The sequence below is a fragment of the Sarcophilus harrisii genome, chromosome 3 (genome assembly GCF_902635505.1).
Source record: "Sarcophilus harrisii chromosome 3, mSarHar1.11, whole genome shotgun sequence".
NCBI lineage: Eukaryota > Metazoa > Chordata > Mammalia > Dasyuromorphia > Dasyuridae > Sarcophilus > Sarcophilus harrisii.
The window spans coordinates 402663869-402688248 of NC_045428.1; the positions used below are offsets into that span (position 1 = coordinate 402663869).

The 24380-nt window shown below is 34.4% G+C and overlaps 1 protein-coding gene and 1 long non-coding RNA gene across 2 annotated transcripts in view; one reads left to right on the forward strand and one right to left on the reverse strand.

Moving 5' to 3' along the window:
- The window catches only part of ERICH2 (glutamate rich 2), an 84967-nt gene that overhangs the window by 43060 nt on the left and 17527 nt on the right, over nt 1-24380 (reverse strand). The window contains exons 3-4 of the mRNA XM_031960479.1: nt 4084-4117; nt 191-227 (exon numbers count right to left, since the gene is read on the reverse strand). Of these exons, the coding sequence (XP_031816339.1) occupies nt 191-227; nt 4084-4117 (71 nt within the window). The remainder of the gene's footprint in view (nt 1-190; nt 228-4083; nt 4118-24380) is intronic.
- The window catches only part of LOC116422448, a 43380-nt gene continuing 36898 nt past the window's right edge, over nt 17899-24380 (forward strand). The window contains exon 1 of the long non-coding RNA XR_004233091.1: nt 17899-18207. This is a non-coding gene — a long non-coding RNA (uncharacterized LOC116422448). The remainder of the gene's footprint in view (nt 18208-24380) is intronic.

Here is a 24380-nt window from a genome sequence, read left to right on the forward strand (position 1 = left end):
AATTGTAGGAACTGAGATGAAAATTAAGTAATACCCAAGATTTTATGGCGAGTGAGTGTTTGAAGTTGGATTGAACTCAGGTCTTTCTGGCTCCAGACTGGTGTTCTATCCACTTGTTGCTACCTTGTTCCCCCTATATCATCCAGTGTCTTAAAATATTGACTTGTTATATGGGATTATTTTTTCTTACCCAGAAATTGTCAAGTCAGCTTCCAAAAATACTTCACCTATGGAGAAATTAAATTAAAAACAAAGTTAAACTAAAAAATAAAACATTTTGAATCTGTAATTTTTCTTTATTAATTTCACATTCTATTTAATTGAGAGTTTCATACAATACTTCATATTTTGGAGCGACCACAATACACGGTTCAGCAGGAGCTAAAAACCTTCACCTTGTTCAACAAAAGTATTATTTAATTCGTGCACATATCCATTCAGCTGGCTAGAATATAAATCTCAGTCTTTTCATTGGCCTAGATGTGGCTGCCAGATGGGCCCAAATATACATACAGGATAATTGTGCTGGAGGCAGTATAACTCTGAGGGAATTGAGGGACCAATATACAAAATATCTGAAGGATGGAAAGAGACCAAAAGTATATTAAAAAAAAAAAACCTCATACTTTGTTAAACTAAAAAAAAAGATGACCAAGAGACCAAAGTTTCTGTTACTTCTGAGCTATTTTCAGACAAGTTTCCAAAGACATAAGAGGCTGGAGAGAAGGGACTTGATTAGGAGGGATTCTGCTTTCATGGAATCATTCGTGGGTCCATGTGCCATACCAAATGCCATATTGCACTTCACATACCATAATGGCACTGGAATAGAAGCAAGTCCATTTATGGAGAAATTTGCTAAGGAGGACTTAATCTTGAAGCACACTGGTCCTGGTATCTTGTCTGTGACAAATGCTGGGACCAACACATATCACTCCCAGTTATTTATCTGTACTGCTAAGGCTAATTGATCGGACAGTAAGCATGTGGTTTTTGACCAGGTAAAAGAAGGTATGAACATGGGGTAAGTGATGAAGTGCCCTCATTCCCAGGATGACACGATCAGAAAGTTCACTACTGCCATCTATGAACAACTCTCTTATTTTATTACTGCTTAGAATTTTTTTTTTGAGAAATAAAGGAAAACCAAAGAACTATAAGGGATGGTTATACAGTCTCTTACAGAATATGAGAAGATCAAACAATAATCAATATAATGGGAAAAATTCCAAGCAGTACATCCTGTAAAAAAGATGACAAATGAAATTTTTAAAAATTCTAAATGAAAAACTGAACCAGCAAAACTGGATGAACCCATGAAGGCACTATAAATCAAAGTAAAAACTGATCTTAAAGACAGAGCTTGACAAAAGAGCCAAATTATCATTATTCTAGAAAACATGATAAAGAAAAGAGCTATTCTAGAAAAAAATATTCTAGAAGATCGCAGAAGAAAATTATCCAAAAACATTAGAAACACTTAGATCATAGAAATAAATTTAAAGTAAGGGGTTGAAATAACACCTTTAAATGAATTTTAAAAAATCAGGTAGGGTTGGTATTGAAATAGCTTACTGACCACACAATTATGAGTTCTTGAATACTGAGAAATAAAAACCCTTATTCAATTTAGCAGGTAAGATTTGCCCTAAGTTTTAACCAGTGGTTGCCCAGCTGGGAAAAACCACTTTATGAAGCAATTCTCTACCCCTCTTAATGGATGAAGAGTCATATATACATTAGCAAGGAAGAAGCAGCTTAATGTGCTTTTTTTTTAAGTTCAGGATATTGGCTAGGTTCAGATATTTCCCTAATTTCTGAATTTTTAAACATTCTGCCATGTAAAATGAGGAATGTCATAAATGGCTTTAACAGATCAACAATCTCTTCCTAGCCATGGAAATTTACAATTTGGGGGAGGGGGGGGGTGAAGAGGAGAGATACTAAGGCAAAAGAAAAAGGACAATTTAAAAATAGATATGCTTAAACCCAGCTGATTTCTAGAATTCCAAAGGATGGATATGAATAGAGAAAGTAGAAATAGAAAAAGTTTCAGCAGAACAACTATCTCTTTTGAAATGTCTTATTATAACATATATAGGTATAGAAATAGAATTACTAGTATATTTGCATTTCAACTTATAAAAATCAGAAAATTATTTTAAAAATGCAACTATAATAACTTTATTTTAAATATTACTTTCTTATCTTCCAAATTAAGATAAGACATTTTCCATCAGTCCAAATTCTATGAAGAAAGTTTTATCTACAACCTTTCAAGTAATGGTTGCTGACCTGTTATGGAATAAAAAAACAGCATTTATTTTCTGTATCAAAATATTAAGAGTTATGTTCTTGTACTTTTCTAGCCACATGTTTTCAAGTATGTGGATTATCTTTTTTTTTTTTTTTTTATCACTGGAACCTTCCCTCTTTGCCTGAATCTACCTCCTTAATAGGAGTTTTTATGTGCCTAAATGAGATGTGAGAATACCAGTGACATGAGAACCAGGAAAAGCACCAGTTCTAGTTCCACCAACCAGGCATAGAGTCTTAGATAAGTCTGTCTGGGTCCCAGTTTCCTTATCTTTAAAGTAAGAGAAACATTAGAATAGATTACCCTTTTGTATCATTTGGTCGTCTGGTGAAATCTATGGACCTCTTCTCAGAATTATGTTTTTAATCTAAAGTATATGGTGCATAGTAGTAATTATCAAGATTAAAAAAAAAAAACAAGTTCATGAACTCCATGTTAAAAACTCCAGCCCTAAGGTCTCTCCATGAAACAGTTTAATATTTCTAAATTTGATGATTTAACTTTAATAGTTATCTCATACTATAACTCTCTAATAAATTTGCTACTTTTAGCTTAGAAAAATGAAAAAGTTTAATTCCATGAGCAAGGTTTCTTCCGAAAGAATCTTTGATCATAAATTCTTAACAATGCTGTAAGATATCCTCTGGGTTATTTTCCTCAACTTGCACTTGCAAGTTCAGTCCCTAGAAGGTAGTTGCTACCTTAGATTCTAGGGGTATGCTGTAGAGCTATACTGTTACCACTAAAGCTCTTAAGTTCTTACCAGTGTGCTTCCTATTGTGTCAACAGACACATCTAGCTTTTAGCATTTATTAAGAAGCCATAGTACAAAAAGTAATATAAAATATCTCCTCCCACTCACCCCATCCCATCTTTTAAATATGGACCACACTCTCCCACAAATACACATAGCATCTATGGAAAAAGTAGATTCAAACTTGAAGTATCATGGCAGAGAAGAATGGATATATAAGTAGAATTCACATGTGGCAAAAGCAACTCCTTGTACCTTTGTTTATACATCAAAATCTCATCATGTATGACATTATCATCTAATAAAAAAGGGAAAACCATTCCCTTCTACTACTATTACTAGTCTAGAAAAACAAAGATCTTGTTTTAAAAATGAGAGGAAATGTAGTACAATTTTCAAAACATAAGGCAACAATGTTAAATTATGAAAAACAGTGTTCATTTATTAGATAACATTGATAAGAATATAATTATAATATATAATGTAATATAAGTTATAACTTAACACTTCAAGAAGCTATAATTTTATCAGAGGTACTTCCTCTATTGATACCCTCTACAACTTAGTAAATGGTCTTTGAGAGTTGATGCTAACAAAAATGAATAATTCTGTAGTCAACCTAGTAACCAGTTTCCTTGAACTTTGCTAGGCTGGTTCTCAGGCAATAACACAAGTTCATACTTGAAACTTTTTCATCTTGGTAGAATCAACCACATACTGTACTCTGCTAATAAAATATATTAAACTTCTCGAAGGTGAGATGTTTGTTTTTATCTTTGTATCTCCAGCACCTACTACAGGCATTTCATAATTGCCTGTTGAATAAATGAATGAATGCCAGCATAAGCTTTTGGGAACCTATGGCCACTTTCATGCCAATAAGAAACATCAGAGGGAAACTGAAGAATTAGTTGAAGAAAATAAATGAATGACAAGTTTAAACATTAAATCATTCAAATGTTTCTAAACAATTCAATGTTTTTCATTCAAGATAAAAACTTATTCACAATACCTTTAGGGCCAATTACTTCTAGCATTCTTGGAGCCTGAAAAAAAAAGTACATAAAGAGCTTATTAATAAATCACCACTTGGTTGCTAACTGTAGTGTTAATGTATACATTTCAATTATGCAAAATGCACTTAATGAAAATTAGTAAATGTATGGCAAAGAAACATAAAATTTGCAAAATAATATAAAATGTGTAGCTTTACTTGTGAAAAATTCACAATGCAATCCCTAAGCAACAAAGAAAATTCAAACCACATCTCTGGTAATAAGCACTTAAAAAACAAATACTTGGTCCTGGCAAAATGGATTATGGAAATGATCTCTTTCATATGGAATCTACACTGAACGTTCATCATCTTAGCATCTGAGAAAATGCCACACATCCTTTAAAAGAGATAAAAAATTCTATTAAATATTCAAGTATGGAAAAAAACTGAATCAAAAATTCCTCAGGTAAATTTGCAAGTACTAAACAAATCAGGCATGTGTTCTGTATGCAATATAATAAAAAGATATATGGATAGATATTTATACTATAAAATAACTGAAAATGAGTAGAATTCTTTTTTATGATATATGATCACAAAATACATCAAATAAGGACGATAAAATTTATACTGTTGCTCATACAGAAGTAATACTCAACATTATAACTGTAATTTAAATGATTAAAGCAAATGGAAAAATAAGAATAAACTGCCTTGTCTTGACTTAGCAGTTCTACAACTCTCAGTCTGGAAATTCTCCTTACTGGTACATTTTGGTACTCTGTCTGTCTTCTTATGTTCATTATCTGGAAGTTCAATATAATGAGCACGTTTGGGTAATTTTTTTGAAGGAAAGGGCATGATTTATTATCTTGCAATCCTCCATCATTATGTCAGTTATCAAACTATTGTAAATGTGGAGATGTTTCAAATGTGCACCGACCCCAAGGCATCTCACAGAAGTTGTTTTTCTAATTTATAAGTTTGTTTTGTTGTCACCTGAGTATCATGGCTCATTAAGTATTGGGAGTAGTATTATAAATAGATATAAGCTGAAATCTTACTGCTGACAGACCTTTATATATATGTATATACACACATATAAATTAAGATGAATTACAGATATGTCTGTTATTCTTATCTCATCCTGGATAAGGCATTCGATGATAAAAACTAGAAATCTCACTCCTGTTCCAATATGGCAGCCTCCAAAACTTTGACTGCTACAAATGCTCTCTATAATCTTTGACCTCTATATTAGTAGGATACCTTGGTGGCAAAGTGGATAGAATGACAGGAGTCAGACCTTACTAGTTATGTGATCTTGAGCAAGTCACTTAACCCTATTTGCCTCAGTTTCCTCATCTGGAAAATGAACTGGAGAAGGAAATAGCAAACTAGCCTAGCATTTTTGCTAAGTAAATCCCAAGTGGCACCACAAAGAGTCCACCATGACTGAAAACAATTAAACAAAAAATAGTTTTGTGCCCTTTTCTTATGTGTATAAAGACACTATTTTGCCTTATAAAATTTTGTTTCCCTAAGTGCTATCCTTTGTCACTCTTGAGGAAAATCCGTGAATCAGCAATGCTTACTAAAGATTATACATACACCATTTATATAAAACTATATTAATAAATAATAAATAGATTAATAAGTAAATGAATAATAAATAATAATGGAGTGTTGAGAGGGTTAGTATCTCTGTATGAGGGCTTGCCAAACTTTTTCAGGGCTGCCCATCCCCCCTTGGATGGGCACAACTCTCACCTGTGGCTCCAAGAAACTGTAGCATGGGTAGAGGCTGCAGCCCAGTCAAACTGGCTTTGCAGGTGAATTCCACCAGGCTGAGGGTAACTGAGAAGCCTCCAACCCATCAATGAGCTAGGGGCATGTTTGCCCCAAATGTGAAGACTTCCCCTGGTGGAACGGGTGGAGGAGAGCGATTTGTCCCAACAACCACGAAGGGGACTGATGCACTTAGGACTTGGTCAGACCTCAAAGACCCCAAGGTCATCTACTGTATCCTGTGCCATCGCCAGTCATCCTAACTTTTATTCTGCTACTAGACTTTGATGACTCAGGAGGAGAGAGTGAGTCTGACTCACTCAAATCCAATTCATGCACACTCATCACCCCAACATGTCACTGGTTCTCTTAAAAAATAAAGGGCAAGATAGTATAAAATATTTGGGAATCTATCTGGCAAGGGAAAGTCAGGAGCTATATGAGCAAAATTACAAAACACTTTCCACACAAATAAAGTCAGATCTAACCAATTGGAAAAATATTAAGTGTTCTTGGATAGGTTGAGCGAATATAATAAAGATGACAATACTATCTAATCTAATCTATTTATTTTGTGCTATACCAATCACACTCCCAAAAACTATTTTAATGACCTAGAAAAAACAACAACAAAATTCGTATGGAAGAACAAAAGGTCAAGACTTTCAAGGGAACTAATAAAAAAAAAAATCAAATGGAGGTGGCCTAGCTGTACTGATCTAAAATTATATTATAAAGCAGCAGTCACCAAAACCATTTGGTATTGGCTAAGAAACAGAGTAGTTAATCAGTGGAATAGGTTAGGTTCAGAGAACAAAATAGTCAATAACTATAATAATCTAGTGTTTAACAAACCCAGTTGGGATAAGAACTTACTGTTTGACAAAAACTGCTGGGAAAACTAGAAATTAGTATGGCAGAAACTAGGCATTGACCCCACACTTAACACCGTACACCAAGATAAGGTCAAAATAGGTTCATGATCTAGGCATAAAGAATGAGATTATAAATAAATTGGAAGAGCATAGGCTAGTTTACCTCTCAGACCTGTGGAGGAGGAAGGAATTTGTGACCAAAGAAGAACCAGAGATCATTCTTGATCACAAAATAGAAAATTTTGATTATATCAAATTAAAAAGTTTTTGTACAAACAAAACTAATGCAGACAGGATTAGAAGGGAAGCAATAAACTAGGAAAATATTTTTACAGTCAAAGGTTCTCATAAAAGCCTCATTTCCAAATATAGAGAATTGACTCTAATTTATAAGAAATCAAGCCATTCTCCAATTGATAAATGGTCCAAGGATATGGACAGACAATTTTCGGATAAAGAAATGGAACCTATTTCTAGCCATATGAAAAGATGCTCCAAATCATTATTGATCAGAGAAATGCAAATTAAGACAACTCTGAGATGCCACTACACACCTGTCAGATTGGCTAGAATGACAGGAAAAGATAATGACGAATGTTGAAGGGGATTGTGAGAAAACTGGGACAATGATATATTGTTGGTGGAGTTGTGAACACATCCAGCCATTCTGGAGAGCAATTTGGAACTATGCGCAAAAAGTTATCAAACTGTGCATACCCTTTGATCCAGCAGTGTTACTACTGGGCTTATATCCCAAAGAGATCATAAAGAAGGGAAAGGGACCTGTATGTTCACGAATGTTTATGGCAGCCCTGTTTGTAGTGGCCAGAAACTGGAAACTGAGTGGATACCCAACAACTGGAGAATGGCTGAATAAGTTGTGGTATATGAATGTTATGGAATATTATTGTTCTGTAAGAAATGACCAACAGGATGATTTCAGAAAAGCCTGGAGAGACTTACATGAACTGATGCTAAGTGAAATGAGCAGTGAAATTGAGACCTAAAGATTGTTGTTGCCATTGCTGTTTATCCTTTGTTCTTTGTTCTTGAAGAAGAACAATGACAAGTAGGAATAAGGTCTTGACTTGCAAATAAATTGGATTTAAGTGAGGCATGCTGTGTAAAGTCAACAGCCTCATTCTCTTCTCCAGAGTAATCAGAATCCACTGGCAGTGATCGCAAGTACATTGGGGACACCAAGGCCTTTTTAAGCTAAAATCTTCTGCAGGTCTTAGCTTGTCTGAGGCAATGCCCAATGAGTACTGAAGGCTAGGTATGAAATGAATCAAAAGATGTCCTAATTTGTCTTCACAAGAGAAGTCATTCCAAAAAGGAAGGAAAGGAGGACTTTGTTTAAAGAGAATGATGTTGATTCCCTAGAATATTATCAACCAACTTAAAATTTTTTAGACATATATAAGGTGGAAGCAAGGACAAATAATGGAAAAGGAATACAAAAACATGGGATGGTCCTCTAAGAAACACTAAAATTCAGAATGCTAATGGTGGCAAAGAATGCCAAGAACAAATCAGCACTTTTATTAAAGTGTGGCTGGACTGGAGATAAGAGAAGGCATGGGATTGCTGTGAGATCAACAAGTGACATAATGACAAGGTAGGGTTGGAGGGGGCAGCAATGGCAGAGTGGGCAGGGTACTACACTTGGGAGACAAATACTTGGGTGCAAATTCCCCTTGAGATATTTATAAGATATGTGATTCTGAGCAAATCACTTAAACTCTCTGTGCCAAAACAGATCAGATCTGTCAGTCTAAGTCCTAATCAGCTCTAAACCTATGATTCTAAGAATTGTTATTTTATTTCTGTTATGAAAAAACAAAGTAATTGTTTAAAGATATCAGGATAAGGAAAGAAAGGGGAGAACCCATTGTTCCTAAATGAATTCAAAGCTCAAGTGAACATCTTAGGGAAGTGAAAACTGGAAGATATGATCTGTGGCCATGGTCAATGGTTTTTGAAAAATGGAAAAAAAAAAAGGAACTAGAAAAGCAGTAGGAAAGGCAAATGTACCTTTTTTTTTGGAGGGAGGAGAGTGATGAGTTTGCAAATTCTAGGCCAACAAACCTGACTTAGGTTCCTGGCAAAATTGTAGAATACATTATTAAGAGAATAATTAGTGAATAAACATTTATTAAATACCTACTATATACCAGGTACTGTGGTTCATGCTGGAGATTAAAAAAAAAAAGAGCAACCCTCCCCCCTCAGGGACGTCACAGTTTAGTAGGAATGTAGGGACAAAGACAAGATCCAACCAATGCAAAAACAAGCTAAACACAGGATAAACTGGGTATCAGGAAGAGAAAGGCACAAGAATTAAGCAAGACTGGGATTTGAGTTGAAAACTGAAAGAATTCAGGGAAGTAAGAAGGCAGAAATGAGGAAGGAGAGAATTTACACAAGGTAGAGACAGAGAGGGAGGGGGGAGAGAGAGAGAGAGAGAGAGAGAGAGAGAGAGGAAAGAGTCAGAGGGAGGGAGAGGGAGAGAAAGAAGGAGAGAGAGAAAGAGAGAGGGAGGGAGAGAGAGGGAGAAGGAGGAGAGAGGAAGAGGGCGAGAAAGAAGGAGAGGGAGAAAAAGAGACGGAGGGAGAGAGAAATAACTTGAATTGATATAGTACTTTAAGGTTTGCAAAGTACTTTTAAATCCATTATTTCATATGAACCTCACAACACTCCTGGGTATGTCAAACACCCCAGTCTAATTATAATGACTAACAAGATGTTCTATGCTCTAATGTCTTTTATGTGATAATAGGTCTGAGTTACAGAATGCAAGTTGTAAAATAGGTGTGAAGGCACTTCAATTGAATAAGTCAAAGGCATAAACTAGGTGCCGAAAAAAAGTCCTTACTAATTTGGAAGGAACATAATTCCACAAAGGTATATGGAATTTGTTGAAGAGAAATAGTCTTGCTGACTGGGGCTTTGGATACAAGAGCAAGTGTGGGATCTATTCACCCAGCAGGCTGCCTGGTGGCAGAGGTACCTGGGTGGCCCAGAAGAGCAACCTGTGGACCTGGAAGCAGGAAGACTGAGTTCATATGCAGTCTCAAACACTAGCTGGGTGACCATGTCACTTAACCTCTTTCTCAGTTTTATCATCTGTGGTTTCAGACCAACGTGAATTCCTAAGACTCTACCACAGATCAGGCACAAATAGTCCATGTGAACATTTGGAGAGAAGCTGTCTCTAAATTTGCAAAAATCACATTTCTTTTGAGCTACTGCATTTCTGCTTTGCTCAAAGATTCACGGTTCCTTCTTTTATGCTATCAATTGCAAAATGGAGATAATAATAGCACCTATGTCTCAGGGTTGTTGTGAGGGTCAAATCAATTATCTATAAAGCACTTAGCCCAGTTCCCAAAACACTTCCCAGATGCTTTACAATGCTTGTGTTTTCCCAATGTTATTCCCTTCCCTTCCCTGTCCTTAAGAGTCAAATGACCTGAAAGAAAAAGGAAAGAGTATTATTCTCCTTACCCTTATGACAGTAAGACATTTGAAAGTTGGAAGATCTGGGCTTCCTAGTGGTGACAATAAGAAGGCCCCTAGTACAATGCTGACCAATGGTAGCATCTACAATGGGAGTTGAGGACAAATACCAAAGAAACCCATCTTTAGGATTCTACAAGAAACTCAATCCTCAAAATCCAGTCAAAATTGTACTTCTGAAGAACTTAATGAAGACTCCATAAAGGGAGAAAAGAACTTTTATCCAATTAAAAACTATGACTTACTCTTTTGCTACATATGCTCTGTGCTCAAATCCTTTCTCTGCCAGACTCTAAATAAATTTGAGTCCCAGATTTTTGGGAACTTTTTTTTTTGTTTTTGTTTTTTGTACCAATTGTCCTTACCATATCACCTTAGTAAAATCTGTTTCTGAAAGCTAATTAACTCTGTCTAGCTAACTAATATCAACTGACAATCAATGTAGAGAATATAAGTAAGGGCTCATGAACAATAGTGCTAGAAATGAACACTCCAACTTCTCAGGGTTACTCCTAGAATTTAGGTAAGGGGAGAAGTAATGAGCTACTCTCTGGTACCCAAAGTTCCTGTTCAAGTAGGGTTGGGGAAGTGAGCCCAAAATCTGTGCTACAAATGAAAGAGGCAGGAGAGTCTATCAAATTTGCAAATACACACATAATAGGTAATAAGCTGGGTTGCAGAATCAAAATCCCCCAAGGATTTTGATAAAGTAGATTTCTGAGCTTACATTTTGGTTCAAAAAAAAAAAAAAAAAAACTGTCACAAATACAAGATGGAGGAGTATATGCAGATAGAAGTTTGTTTAAAAAAGATATGGATAGTGTAGCTTAAAATCTCACTGTCAGTCAACAATGTGATATAGCAGCAAAAAGGGAGACTTTCAGGGGTACATTAAAGTCTAGTGATGACAAGGAATGTGATGATAATTCTGTAGTCAGACTTGGTTTAATTATAACTGATGTTTTATGCTCAGTTTCGTGTACCATATTTTTGGAAGGATGTTAAGTGTGAGAATGTGCAAGGGTCAGCAACCAGATGGTGAAAGACTTTGAGATCATACCCATATGCATATCTGTTGAGAAAAAAAAAAGATGATGTTTAACCTTGAGAAGGATACATTCAGCTTCCTGTAAAGTATTGTTATATGGAAAGGAGATTAGCTAAAGATACTTGTTTAACTATAGAGGACAGAAGTAGAAAAAATGGAAGATTCCAAAGAGAAAAATTTTAATTTAACATTAGTGAAACCTGGGTTGCCCAGGGGCATTTAACATGCTGTTGTAAGTCCAGAAGAGTGAATGATAACTCACCAAGTACCTTATGAGGAGTGGAATTATCAGGAAAGCTTTAGAAAGGAGAAAATCTTCCTGAATCTTGATTTGAGAGAAGACCAGATTCTCTTCAGGAAGAGAGCAGACTTTAGAAGATAAAACATGTAGGGAAAACCAAATTCTCAGCATGTGCTGGATGTTTAGTTTGTTCAGATCAGATACTATCTCCCCTCTCTTAGTTGAGTTATTTTGCTCCCAGAGGAGAATTCATTCTCCTGCACTTTCTGGTATTGTATTATTTATACAACTTCTCTGATTTCTGTTATCTTCTTGGATAAATGAGCTTACTCATTCATTATCTGTGATGATCAGTTGTTTGTATAATTAGCTTTCAGTAGGAAGAAGTAAACTTGAGAATTCAAGCTTGAGGTTCCCTTCTCCTGTTAGGAATAGTGACCAGGAAAGAGGTTTGAACATTCCCTTAGACCAGCAATGTTTAGTGGGTGTAGATAACGATGCTGTCCAATTCTCCCTGCCTTTGTTAGAGAAGCTGACCTTGTGGTCACTTTTCTTGCTTCTCTCAAAGCACGTAGGAATCATAATTCCTTGAAGAGAGGTGAGTAAGATTCTGGACAAAGGTATTCATGCGTTCCCTCTAACTAAACAATTTATTTGGGCACATACCCAACCTACTGGAGCAAACATGAGGAAATGTTTCCAATTAACTAGAGCTATCCAAAAATAGAATGGAATACCTCAGGTGGTAGCCATTTGTGATTTATTGAAAGTTTTCAAGTAAAAGCTAGATGAGCACTAATCAGATATTAACTTGTGGGAACTATATGGAACATTAACTTGTGGGAAAAGGAGCAGAGGGTTTTTAAAAACATCCAATTTTTTAGAGTCAATAAATTTTAATTTGATCACTGATACTTTTATTATGACTTCCTTATCCACTAATCAATGAGTGGACATGGTATTGGAGAAGACATCAAATCAGATGTTGTAGTTAAATGGAAAGAAGGCTTATAAGTATCTTGAAGGGTCAAAGAAATGAATTGGGGAAGTGGGGTTTATTGTTTCTCCAAAGGCAAAAAGAAACTATTTAAGGGGACATTTCATCATCACATATTATAATACTAATGAAAAGTAGCTGTAAAAATCTGTCATGAAAATAACTGCAGCTGGGGATAAAAAAGTAAACAAATTCTATGAAAAACTTGGTAATTTCCAAATTAAATCATATTAGTTTTTGTTGAGTTCAAAGCAATAGAGAAGAAGGTGAGGAGAGAGAAAAATATATAGAAAAGGGTGATTTAGGAACAAGAAATAAAAAGTCAAGACTTTGTAGATTATAAAGAAGCTTCAAACTTTATGTCATGACCACTTTCTTTTTTTGGGGGGGGGTTGAACTAATTTTTTTTATTATAGCTTTTTATTTACAAGATATATGCATTGGTAATTTTTCAGCATTGACAATTGTAAGACCTTTTGTTCCAACTTTTCCCTTCCTTCTCCCCACCCCTTCCCCCAGATAGCAGGTTGACCAATACATGTTAAATATGTTGAAGTATAAATTAAATACAATATATGTATACATGTTCAAATAATGATCACTTTCTTTAGAAAAGAATTGATGCTAGACATGTCCAGCACCCAAAAGCCCATCTAAAAGTGAAATGTAGACTTTTTGAAGCAGATTATCTCTGAAACAGCTGCCTGTGGAAACCAATGACCACATATTCAGTGATCTAGATAATTAGCATCATCTCTATGAAAATGATTCTCAGACCTATACATCCAATTCTAGTCTGTTGAACTATTCACACATCCCTAACTGTTCCTTGGACATCTTGAATAGGATATTGCATTAGCCGCTCAAACTCAACATGTGCAAAAGAGATCCCATACCTTTTTTTCACTAAACTTGAAAAGCATCATCATCCTTCCCAGTTACCTAATCCCACAACCTTGGTATCATCTTCCACTTCTCAGTCATATTCACTTCACTTAGCCAATTTATTGCCAAGTGTTGTGATTTTTACCTACACAAAATATCTTTTCTCTTCATTCACATAAGTCAAAAGTCTAGTTAAGGCTTTCATCAAGCCTCCCCTGGATTGCTCCCCTGGACTGATAGTCTCCTAAAACTGCTCTCCCTGCTGCAAGTCTCTCCCTATCCCAAATTACCCTCTTCTCATCTGCCAAATTAATCTTTCTATAGCATATGTTTGACCATGCTGATCCTGCCATAATTTTCAGTAGTTCCCTATTACCTCCAAGATAAAACCAAAGTCTTACATTTTACATTTAAAGTTCTTTCTTGCCTGATCCCTTCCTACTTTCTTCCAGTCTTCTTATACTTTAATCCTCTCCACACATTTGAGTTACAGTGGGATACTTGGAGATCCTTACATATGATGCTCTATCTCCCATCTCTGTGCCTTTTCCATGGCTCTGCCCTATGCCTGAAATGATGTATCCCAGCTTCTGCCTCATAGTTCTTTGGCTTCCTTCAAGACTCAGCTCAAAGTCCAACTGCTTCAGGAGGTTTTTCTCTATAATGTATAATCATTTACTCTCTAAACATCTTGCATGTACTTAGTTAACTGCATATTGACTATCCCATTAGAATGTGTATGCTCCTTGGGGGCAGTGACTGTTTTTTGTCTTAATTTAGTATTATTAGTGCTTAGCAGTGTAGCTAAGTTATACTTTATACATATAATATAGTTATACTTTACATATATACATATATTATATAATATAGTTATACTTTATACATATAATATAGCATATAATATAATGAGAGCAAAAGTCTTGAAAATACTTGAGTCTTTTGTTAAATTTATAAGAACATGAATTAACTTCCCAATTGATAAATGGTCAAATGGTATGAACTGGTAAGTTTTCAATGAAGAAATCAAAACTATATATTTAGGCATAAAAATGCTCTAAATCATTATTGCAAATTTAAACAACTTTGAGATATATCCCATCTATAAATTGGATAAAATGAGAGAAGAGAAAATGACAAATGTTGAGGGAATGTGGAAAAACTGGAACACTAATACACTGCTGGTGAATTATGAACTGATCCAACAATTCTGGAGAATAATCTGGAATTATGGAGTTATAAAACTGTATATATACCCTTTGACCCAGCAATACCAATAGTAGGTCTATTTCCCAAGGTAATAAGGGAAAAAGGGAAAAACCTACATGATTTATTGTTTTATTTTTTTAAGTAAGACTTTTTATTTTCAAAATATATACATGGAAATTTTCAACATTCACTCTTACAAAACCCTGTATTCTGATCTTTTCCCCCTCCCTTTCCCCTATCCTCTCCCTTAGATGATCCAATATATATTAAACACGTGCAATTTTTTATATATATTTCTGCAAATATCATGTTGAACAAGAAAAATCAGATCAAAAAGGAAAAAAATGAGTAAGAAAACAAAATGCAAGCAAACTAACAAAAAGACTGAAAACACCATGTTGTGGTTCATATTCAGTTCCCATTGTCCTCTCTCTCTGGGAGCAAATGGCTTTCTTTACCTCAAGACCACTGGAACTGACTTGAATTATTGGAAGCTATATGATTTAAAATATTTATAGCAGCCCTCTTTGTGGTAGCAAATTAAAGAAATACCTGACAAATTAAAGAGATACCCACCAATTGGGAAATGGCTAAACAAGTTATGGTATGATTGTGATGGAATACTATAAAAAATGATCAAGCTGGATGATTTTAGAAAAACATGAAAATACTTCCAAGAAATAATGAAGAGTGAAATAAGTCCAAACAAGAGAATGTTGTGTACTTTAATTGCAATATTGTTTGAAGAACAACTGGGAATGACTAAGTTAGTTTGAACATTATAAATACTCAAATTAACTAAAAAGGGCCAATAAAGAAAGATGCTATGGCCCTCCAGAGAAAGAAGAGATGGAAAAGAAGAATATATGGTATGGTTTTACACACACACACACAGACGTACATACATACATATCCCAGTGTTTAATGGTGACTTTCTCTAGTGTGAAGTGGGGAGGGAGAGAGGAAAAAAAAATTAGAAGTACACAGTACAGAACAAAAGAAAATTCAGAAGGAAGCACAAAAAGCAAGGTTGTTTCGAAAACAATTTTGTGATATTTATTATAAATTTTCTTCAAAAAAAGCAAACTGAAATGGAGATTCATAGTTTCATGTTGAATTCTCTTTTAGTGTTATGATGTATACAAGAAATTTTTTTTGTTTTTTTAATTTAAAATCAAAATGAATAATAAAAATTAAAAAAAAGAAAACATCTGACTCAGCAAATATATTTGTCTTTTGCCAAATGAAGAAGGAAACAGAGGATTAAAATATAAAGGTGTAAAATCTTAAGAAAGCTGACAAGCAATTATGAGCAATATTCCCTAATGAAATGCAATGGAGAGTAGAAACATGTTCAAATAAAGCAATAGGGAATGCCTCAACCCATCTATATCACTCTACCATACCTGTTGGTAGTACAACAGTGGTATATACCTTTAGTGAGTATCCATATCATGTGAATGAGAGACAAACTACTGGAAAACCTTCAAGAAATTAACAATAGTGCTTTTCAAATTTTTAACGGTGACATATGAACTCTTGGCCACAATCACCAAAGCTTTACTTTAAACATTTAAAACATTTTTTTTTCTGTTTTAACCATACCAAAGTATAATTAGCACATTTCTGCTTCTTAGTGAGCACAGAACATAAGGAGCTAGATTAAAAATCGTGTAGAACATAGATAAGAGTAAGCATTTAAATATCACCTAATGTGCTGTGTTGTTTTAAACAAATATTATCTCATTTACAAATATATGTAAAGAAAATAATTAACACAGGTTAAAACTTTCCAAGAAAATAATTTGAGTATATATATAAAACTCCTGGACAGAGTATTTTTGTTTTTGTCTTTGTTATCTCTATTGCCTAACACTTTGCCTTGGACACAGAAGGTATGCAACACATTTTGTTGAACTTAAGTACTAAATCAAATGTTTCCTTATTATCTAACAAGAAGTACAGTATAATCTTATATTCTCTAAACCTTTAAATCAATTCTATGATCTTCATGAGGATGGAGATGCCTGTGAGGTCTGCTTACTACTCATATAGATTATAAAGAAATGGCAAAGTAGACAGTATGGAATTGGTAATTATTATTTTCTTGGTCACACTTTAATATAGTATTTTTTTCCATGTGTTTAGTAAACTTCTTTCTTTTATTGAATCTGAGGGAAAAATCTATGAACATCACTAAAAAAGTCCTTGAGACACATATAAGAATTTTTCCATGTAGTTTTTTAGAGTCAACAAGAAGACATGAAGAATACTACATATTACTTTGCAGAGTCAGCAGAGCAAGAAAGAATAGCAAAAGGCATAATAAAAACCAAAGTTCTATATAGTCTGGCTTTGGAAATACTAAATGTAGCCAATGATTTTTATAGACAATTTAGAGAGAAAAGCTGGCAATGAATATTGTGAGATTTGAGAGTTGTTGCTGAGAGACTAAGGGTTTTTATTTAAAAGTTAGGGAGCCTTAAATTTTTCTGTGACATATAAGTCACAGAGAAAAAACCTTCTCATATTTTGGCCCCAAACTGCTTCCTCAAAAGCCTATGTAATCTATAACATACTGGAAGTGTATTACAAATACTATTTCAACTATATTCCTAACCATCATTTGTAACATTTCTATGTAAAAAATAATCTCACACACACACACACACACACACACACACACACACACACACTATGCTTTCAGAAGTAAGGCAAGTGTATGAATCTGGTATCAGAAACCTGGGGTTCAAATCTACTTCTTTTGCTTCCCAGCTAAGATTTTTAACAAATCATTTAAGCATTCTGTATCTTAATTTCTTCCATCTCATCTGCAAAATGATCTGGATTAGACAAGTGATTTTAAATGTGGGGTCCATGAACTTAAAAAAATAATCACATGTCAACATAATAGGCTCCCTTTACAATGCTATGAATTTTATTTTATGCATTTAAAAATACAGACTAAAAAGCAGCTGGAGTTGAAGAAAGGAGATTAGGATAAAGAATGGACTCATTCTGTGTTAATGACTTAGATACAAAGAGATCAAAAACTTGTGTTCAATGCAATAAGAGTTTGATGTACATGCAGATCCCATCACCTTTTTTAACTGATGAAATGGGATCCACATAGAGGAATGGCTATATTATCAGCAGAGAAAATCTGTAAAGGAGGTGCTTTGGAGGGATGGTGAGGTATTTGGAGATATGTCATAATTAGTTCCCTCTGACTACATGAGCAGTGTCGAGGAGGTTCACTGATTGGCTGTGATTCGTAAAGTCTCATCAGCTTTGGCTACTCATCTGTTACCTCCCTTCACTTTATTTGATGACTCTTCGGTCCTGGCATATGCTAAAAAATGTAATGGAAGTTGAAGTGGCTTCCATTCTATGTGAAGAAAACAAACAGATGCTTGAACCAGAGTCAAAAGAATGAACCACAGGAATCTGGGAGCCAGAAATGCAGCTGGCACAGCACTGATGCCCTAAGGAGTAAGGCACAATCTCATGAAGTGAACTTCAGGACCCCAACCCAGCACAAAAAACTAACATGCAGTAGTGATATCTGGACATGAACTTGGTAGGTCCAAAGCTAAATAGAAACTGAGCTAAGTTTTCTGCCCTAGAGAGTAAAGTGGTAAAGTGGTATAGTATGCCCTGGAGGTATTAGGAAAATATGAATTTGTTCAAGCTTTATCTCTGGAATAAATGTTTCTTTGTAAAAGCTATTAACAGTAAGTCATTAAATGGAACTTGAGTGCTAAGAGCAGATCCCTAACAAAGGAACATGGGAGATGGGGAGCCATGTCCACGGGATTCAAGAAGAAACATCCCAACACCTTCTGCAGCCCAGAGAGGACTAAAGCATGTGTTCATTAGAAATTGGGATAATCATATACCTTTAAGGGGATGTGCATTAAGATGAATGCAAAGTTCTAGTAGTTTGTTGGAGGGTGTTTCTAGAGAGTGTTTTGGTTAGGAGTCCAACTGAGAACACTTGCACAGGATTCTTTTGAAGTCAGAGTTTTATTTTGCCAAGTAGGCAGGTCATATAGCATGGGCAACTAATTGGCAATTAGGGTCAAGGGGAAGAAAGCTTTTATACCACAGTTTTGACTCTAAGCCATGTTAGGAATACTAAGGCTGCTAAAAACAATTTTTTTTTCAGACAGTAATTTAGATCTATTAAAAATAGTTAGTCAAAACAGCAATTTGGTTATCTGGGTTCAAGGAACAGTTTAACGGGCACGTGTTATTTCTGTGGACTCAGCAAGTCTAAATATACTTATGTTCAACTTAGTTACCTGGTTTCAAGGAACAGTTTAATGGGCATATGTTATTTCTGTGGGCCCAGCAAGCCTAAATATACTTGTTAGTCATTTTATAAAATATTTTTGTTAGTAATTTTCATAAGCTAGTTTAGGGCCCAGAGTCAGGGTCCATCATGTCCTCTACAAGAGAAAAAAATGTTAATTTAAATTTTATTATTTTCACACCTCATGATTTTAACTATTACCTCTTTCTTTCTTTCTCTCTCTCTCTCTCCATATATATATATATGTATATGTATTTCTAATTTCTAACAGTATTTTATTCACCTCCAATTATATATGACAATTTTTAGCTTTCATTTTTACAAAATTATGAGTTCCAAATTTTTCTTCCTTTCTCCTCCCTCTCCTCCCTTATTCCTATGATAGCAGGTTATATATGTGCAATAGTGGAAAATACACATCCATATTAGTCAGAAGAAATAGATCAAAAGGGAAAAAAACCTGAAAAAATAAAGCAAAAAAATATGCTTTGATCTTTAAGTGTGCAACTGATGTGGATGTGGATAACAACATGAGTCCTTTGTACTTACTTGTCTTGGATCATTGTGTTGTTGAGAAGAACTAGGTCATTCATAATTGATCATCATACAATGTTGGCAACATTGTATGCAATATTTTCCTGGTTCTGTTCATTTTACTTTGCATCAGTTCATATAAGTCAAAGACACTATGTTAAAAGAATACACAGTGGAAACAGGTATTTCTTTTTCCCTTAATTAACATGAAGAAAAAAAACTAGGAAATATTTTCTATTATACTACAACACAGTAGGTTCAACTGAATAAATTAAATTTAACAGTGAGAAATAAAATGTAGGAGTGGGGAAGATTATAAGAACTCTGAACACCAAACATAGCATTTAGTATTTGTTCCTGAAAGCCACTGGAGTTTAGTAAGTGGTGTGTGTGTGTGTGTGTGTGTGTGTGTGTGTGTGCCACGTTCAGATCTGTGCTTAGGAAAATAACTTTACTAAAATGGATGATGGAGTGGGGATACATTAGAGTCAACCAGAGTTATTGAAATAAAGGTATGACTGATAAAGCCCTACCCCTAGGTGGTGGTGTTGTCAGAGAAAAGGGGCTGTATTCAAGAGCATTGACAAAGGTGAAATTGTCCAAGATGTTACTTGGTAACAGAGATAACAGAAAGGGTAAGAGATGGTGAAGAATCCAGGGTGACTTCCTAGATGATGAACCTGAAAGATCAGGATAGCAATAAGGACTCAACAGACTAAAAATTGTGGAATGTAGCTAAAGCAATTCTTAGGGAAAATATATATCTCCAAACACTTTCATCAAAACAAAAACAAATAAATGAAATGGCCACATAATTTTAAAAGCTAGAAACCCCAATAAATTTCAAAATTCCAATTAAGTATTAAGATGGAAATTGAAAGAATCAAGGATATAATCAACATTGGAAGCAAAACTGATCAATAATTCAAATAGTTCAAAAATAGTTCAAAATTCAAAAATAGTTCAAAAACTAAATAAACTAATTTTTTAAAAAAGGGAACAGGAAAACCAAATTACCAGCATCAAAAATGAAAAAAGGTAAATTCACAAAAAATGAAAAAAAATTATGAAATTGAGGGACAGCTAGGTGGTGTAGTAGATAGATAGACCACTAGGCTTGGAGTCAGGGAAATCTGTATTCAAATCCAGTCTCAAGTATTTATTAGCTGTGTGACTCTGGGCAAATCACTGGGCAAATCTGTTTGCCTTAGTTTCCTTCGTAGTAAAATGGGGATAATAATAGTACCTATGTCCCAGAGTTGTTTATAAGGCTCCAATGAGATAATATTTGTAAAACCCTTAGTACAGTGCCTAGCATATAGTTAATGATATTAAATGTCACACATTATTATTATTAAATGATAATGATTTATAGAAAAGTAATTTATTTTTAAGTTCTTTTGCAGTTTTTCTTACACATAATACCTCATGTTCTAACAAGAAAAAATTGTCTTTAAATTTTGTACCTTTTAAACTTAAGAAACTAGAAAGATTTGATTAATATAACACAACATTTGAAGAATTAGATAATCCAATCTCACAAAAAAAATTGGACAATCCATAAGGGAGCTGGGCAACAAGGAAAAAAACCAGGATCAGATTAAATTTAAAAGTAAATTTCATAAATATTTAAAGAACAATATAAAAGATAAAAGAAAAATGATACCAAGGTATCCATCATCAACACTACAATATCATATAGCTCTAAAATGCAAGTTATAGTGATATGAAAAAGAATAAGCACAGGTACAGATGAAACAAAATTATTAGTTTTTGCTGATGACATGAAGGTTTACTTGGAATATCTTTGAGTCAACTATAATTAGTTGAATTAATTTAAACAATAACTTCAGCAAAATTGCAGGATTTTAAATTCACATCAAATGATCAGTATTTCTCTATATTACCAATAAAACAAAAGAAAATGAGGCAGAAAGAGTAATTTCATTTCAAATAACTACAAAGTATATAAAATAAAAATAAACATCTTAAGGAATACACAGGAACTCTGAATAAACTACAAAATACTTTTCATTCAAATAAAGGCTCCTAAACAACTGGAGAATATTAATTACTCATGGCAGGTCATTGTAATAAAATAATAATACTAACTAAATAAATTTACTTATTTATTGTCATACCAATTGGACCAAATGATCACTTTATGGAACTAGAAAAAATATAAAATTGATCTTCAATAGAAGAATCTCAAGGGAATATTTTTTTTTTTAGTGGCAAGGAAGGGAACCCAACAGTATCAGATCTCAAACTATATACAAAGCAGTAATCACCAAAATGAGTGGTGATGAAGAACATGGTTTCAGAAAAACCTGGAAAGACTTATATGAGCTGATGCAAAATCAAGTGAGGAGAACTAGGAGAATACTGTACACAGGAACAGGAATTTTGTAACAATAATCAATTTTGAAAGACTTAACTATTCTGATCAATACAATGATCCATGACAATTCCAAAGAACTTATGATGAAAAATGCTGTCCACCAATGAACTCTGGGTGCAGATTGAAACATAGTTTTTCCACTATATTTTATCCCCTTTGGCATGGCTGAGTTGGAAATGTTTTGCATGATGTCCTATGTATAATGTATATATTATTTCCTATAGGGAAAGGAGGGGAAGGAAAAAATTTGGAACTGAAACATTTAAAATAATAATAAAGCAATTAGAAAAAACAAAAAAGAAATATTGAAGGGCATAGTTTCAGAAAAACCTAGAGAAAGTTAATGAACTGGTGCAAAGTGAAGTAAAAAAAAAAAATCAAAGAACAACTTACCCAATAACAACACTGTAAAGACAACTTTGAAAGACTTAAGAACTCTGATCAACTCAATGACCAACCACAATCCCAGAAGACTTTGGATGAAACATGCTGTCCAACTCCTGTGAGAAAAGTGATAGATTCAGGGTGTGGAATGAAATGTCTGTTTTTTTGATATGGCCTATGTGGGAATTCCTTTTGCTTCACATGCCTATTTGCTAGAAGGATTTTGCTTTTATTTTTCAGTGGGAAAGGGGGTGAAAGGGAGAGAAGATAGATGTTTGTCAACTGAAAAAATGAAGGAAAGGTAGGAAGGTAACAAAAGGGTCTGCTATGTTCCAGGAGCTATGCTACATATATTACAAATATTACCTCATTTGACCCTAACAGTCCCCCTGTGTAGTACATGCTAATATCTCTATTTTACAGTTAAGGAAACTTTGTCAGATATAAGTAATTTGTCCATGGTCACATGGCTAATAAGTATCTGAAGCTGAATTTGAATCCAGGTCTTCCTGCCTCTACAAGAGACAGACAGACAAGGAGGAGAAAGAAGAAGAGGAGGTAGAAACAGAAGGAGGAAAAATATTGGGGAGGAAGATTTCTGCTTGTCTCTGACAAGAGAAGTCTTATTGTTATTTACATTATTTTTCCACAAAAATCTTGCTCTAATGTGTCAACATGGTATGGTGTGTGGTGGGACTGTAGGTTTTTTAAGTTTTTGCTGACTCACAATTTAAAAAAAAAGGAATGTTAAAATTTGTTTTTACATGTAATTGGCAAAATTTCTTTTGAAAATTTATGCCAGCTAAAGAGACTTACAAGAACTGATGCTAAGTGAAATGAGCAGAACAGGAGATCATTGTACACAGCAACAAGAAAATTATAAGATGATCAATTCTGATGGACGTGGCTATCTTCAACAATAAGATGATTCAGACCAGTTCCAATGATCCTGTGATGAAGAGAGCCATCTACACTCAGAGAGGACTGTGGGAACTGAATTGGTTCACAGCATAGAAATATTCACTCTTTTTGTTGTTGTTTGCTTGCATTTTATTTTTTCTCATTTTTTCCAGTTTGATTTTTCTTGTTCAGCAAGATAATTGTGTGTGTGTGTATATATATATATGTATATGTCATATGACATATTTCTATATTTGTGGTGGAATGCAGGATAGAGCAATAGGTAGTGAGATAAATCATAGGCATATTGCTAAAGTTATTGGTAGGAAATTTTTTCATAGTAGATGTATTAGTTGATCATAGCGGAATCGAGGGTATGATGCTCGTACCCATAAAAAAGCTATGGTGAGAAGGAGTGTTTTTGTTATGAATGATATTGTGTTTAGGTGAGATAAATTAGGTGTGAGGGATGGTCCTAGAAATAGAATAGTTGTAATTGCGTTTATGGCAATAATATTTGCATATTCTGCTAGAAAGAATATAGCGAAGGGGCCGGCGGCGTATTCTACATTAAAACCAGATACTAGTTCGGACTCTCCTTCAGTTAAATCAAATGGTGCTCGATTTGTTTCTGCTAGTGTGGAGATATATCATATTATAGCTAGAGGTCATGTTGTAATGATAAGTCAGAAGTTTTCTTGGGTGACTGATATTGTTTTTAATGTGAAGGATCCGTTGATTAATATAATAGATAGGAGAATAATAGCTAGGGAGACTTCATATGAGATAGTCTGTGCTACTGCTCGTAATGCTCCAATTAAGGCATATTTTGAGTTGGAAGCTCATCCTGACCATAGGATAGAATAGACTGATAGGCCCGATAGAGAGAGGATAAAAATAAGTCCTAGATTTAGGTCTAGTAGGGTGTTAGGTATGGGTAATGGAGTTCAGATTGTTAAAGCGATGGAGAGGGCTAGGATGGGGGCGATAATAAATATTGAGGTAGATGAGGTTAGTGGGTGGAGTGGTTCTTTAGTAAATAGTTTTACTGCATCTGCGAATGGTTGAAAGAGGCCATAAGGTCCTACGATGTTAGGGCCTTTTCGGAATTGTATATAACCTAGTACTTTTCGTTCAATAAGTGTAAGGAAAGCGACTGCTAGAAGAATTGGGATAATATAAAGTAGAAGGTTGATTGTAAACATCTATTAAGAAGAGG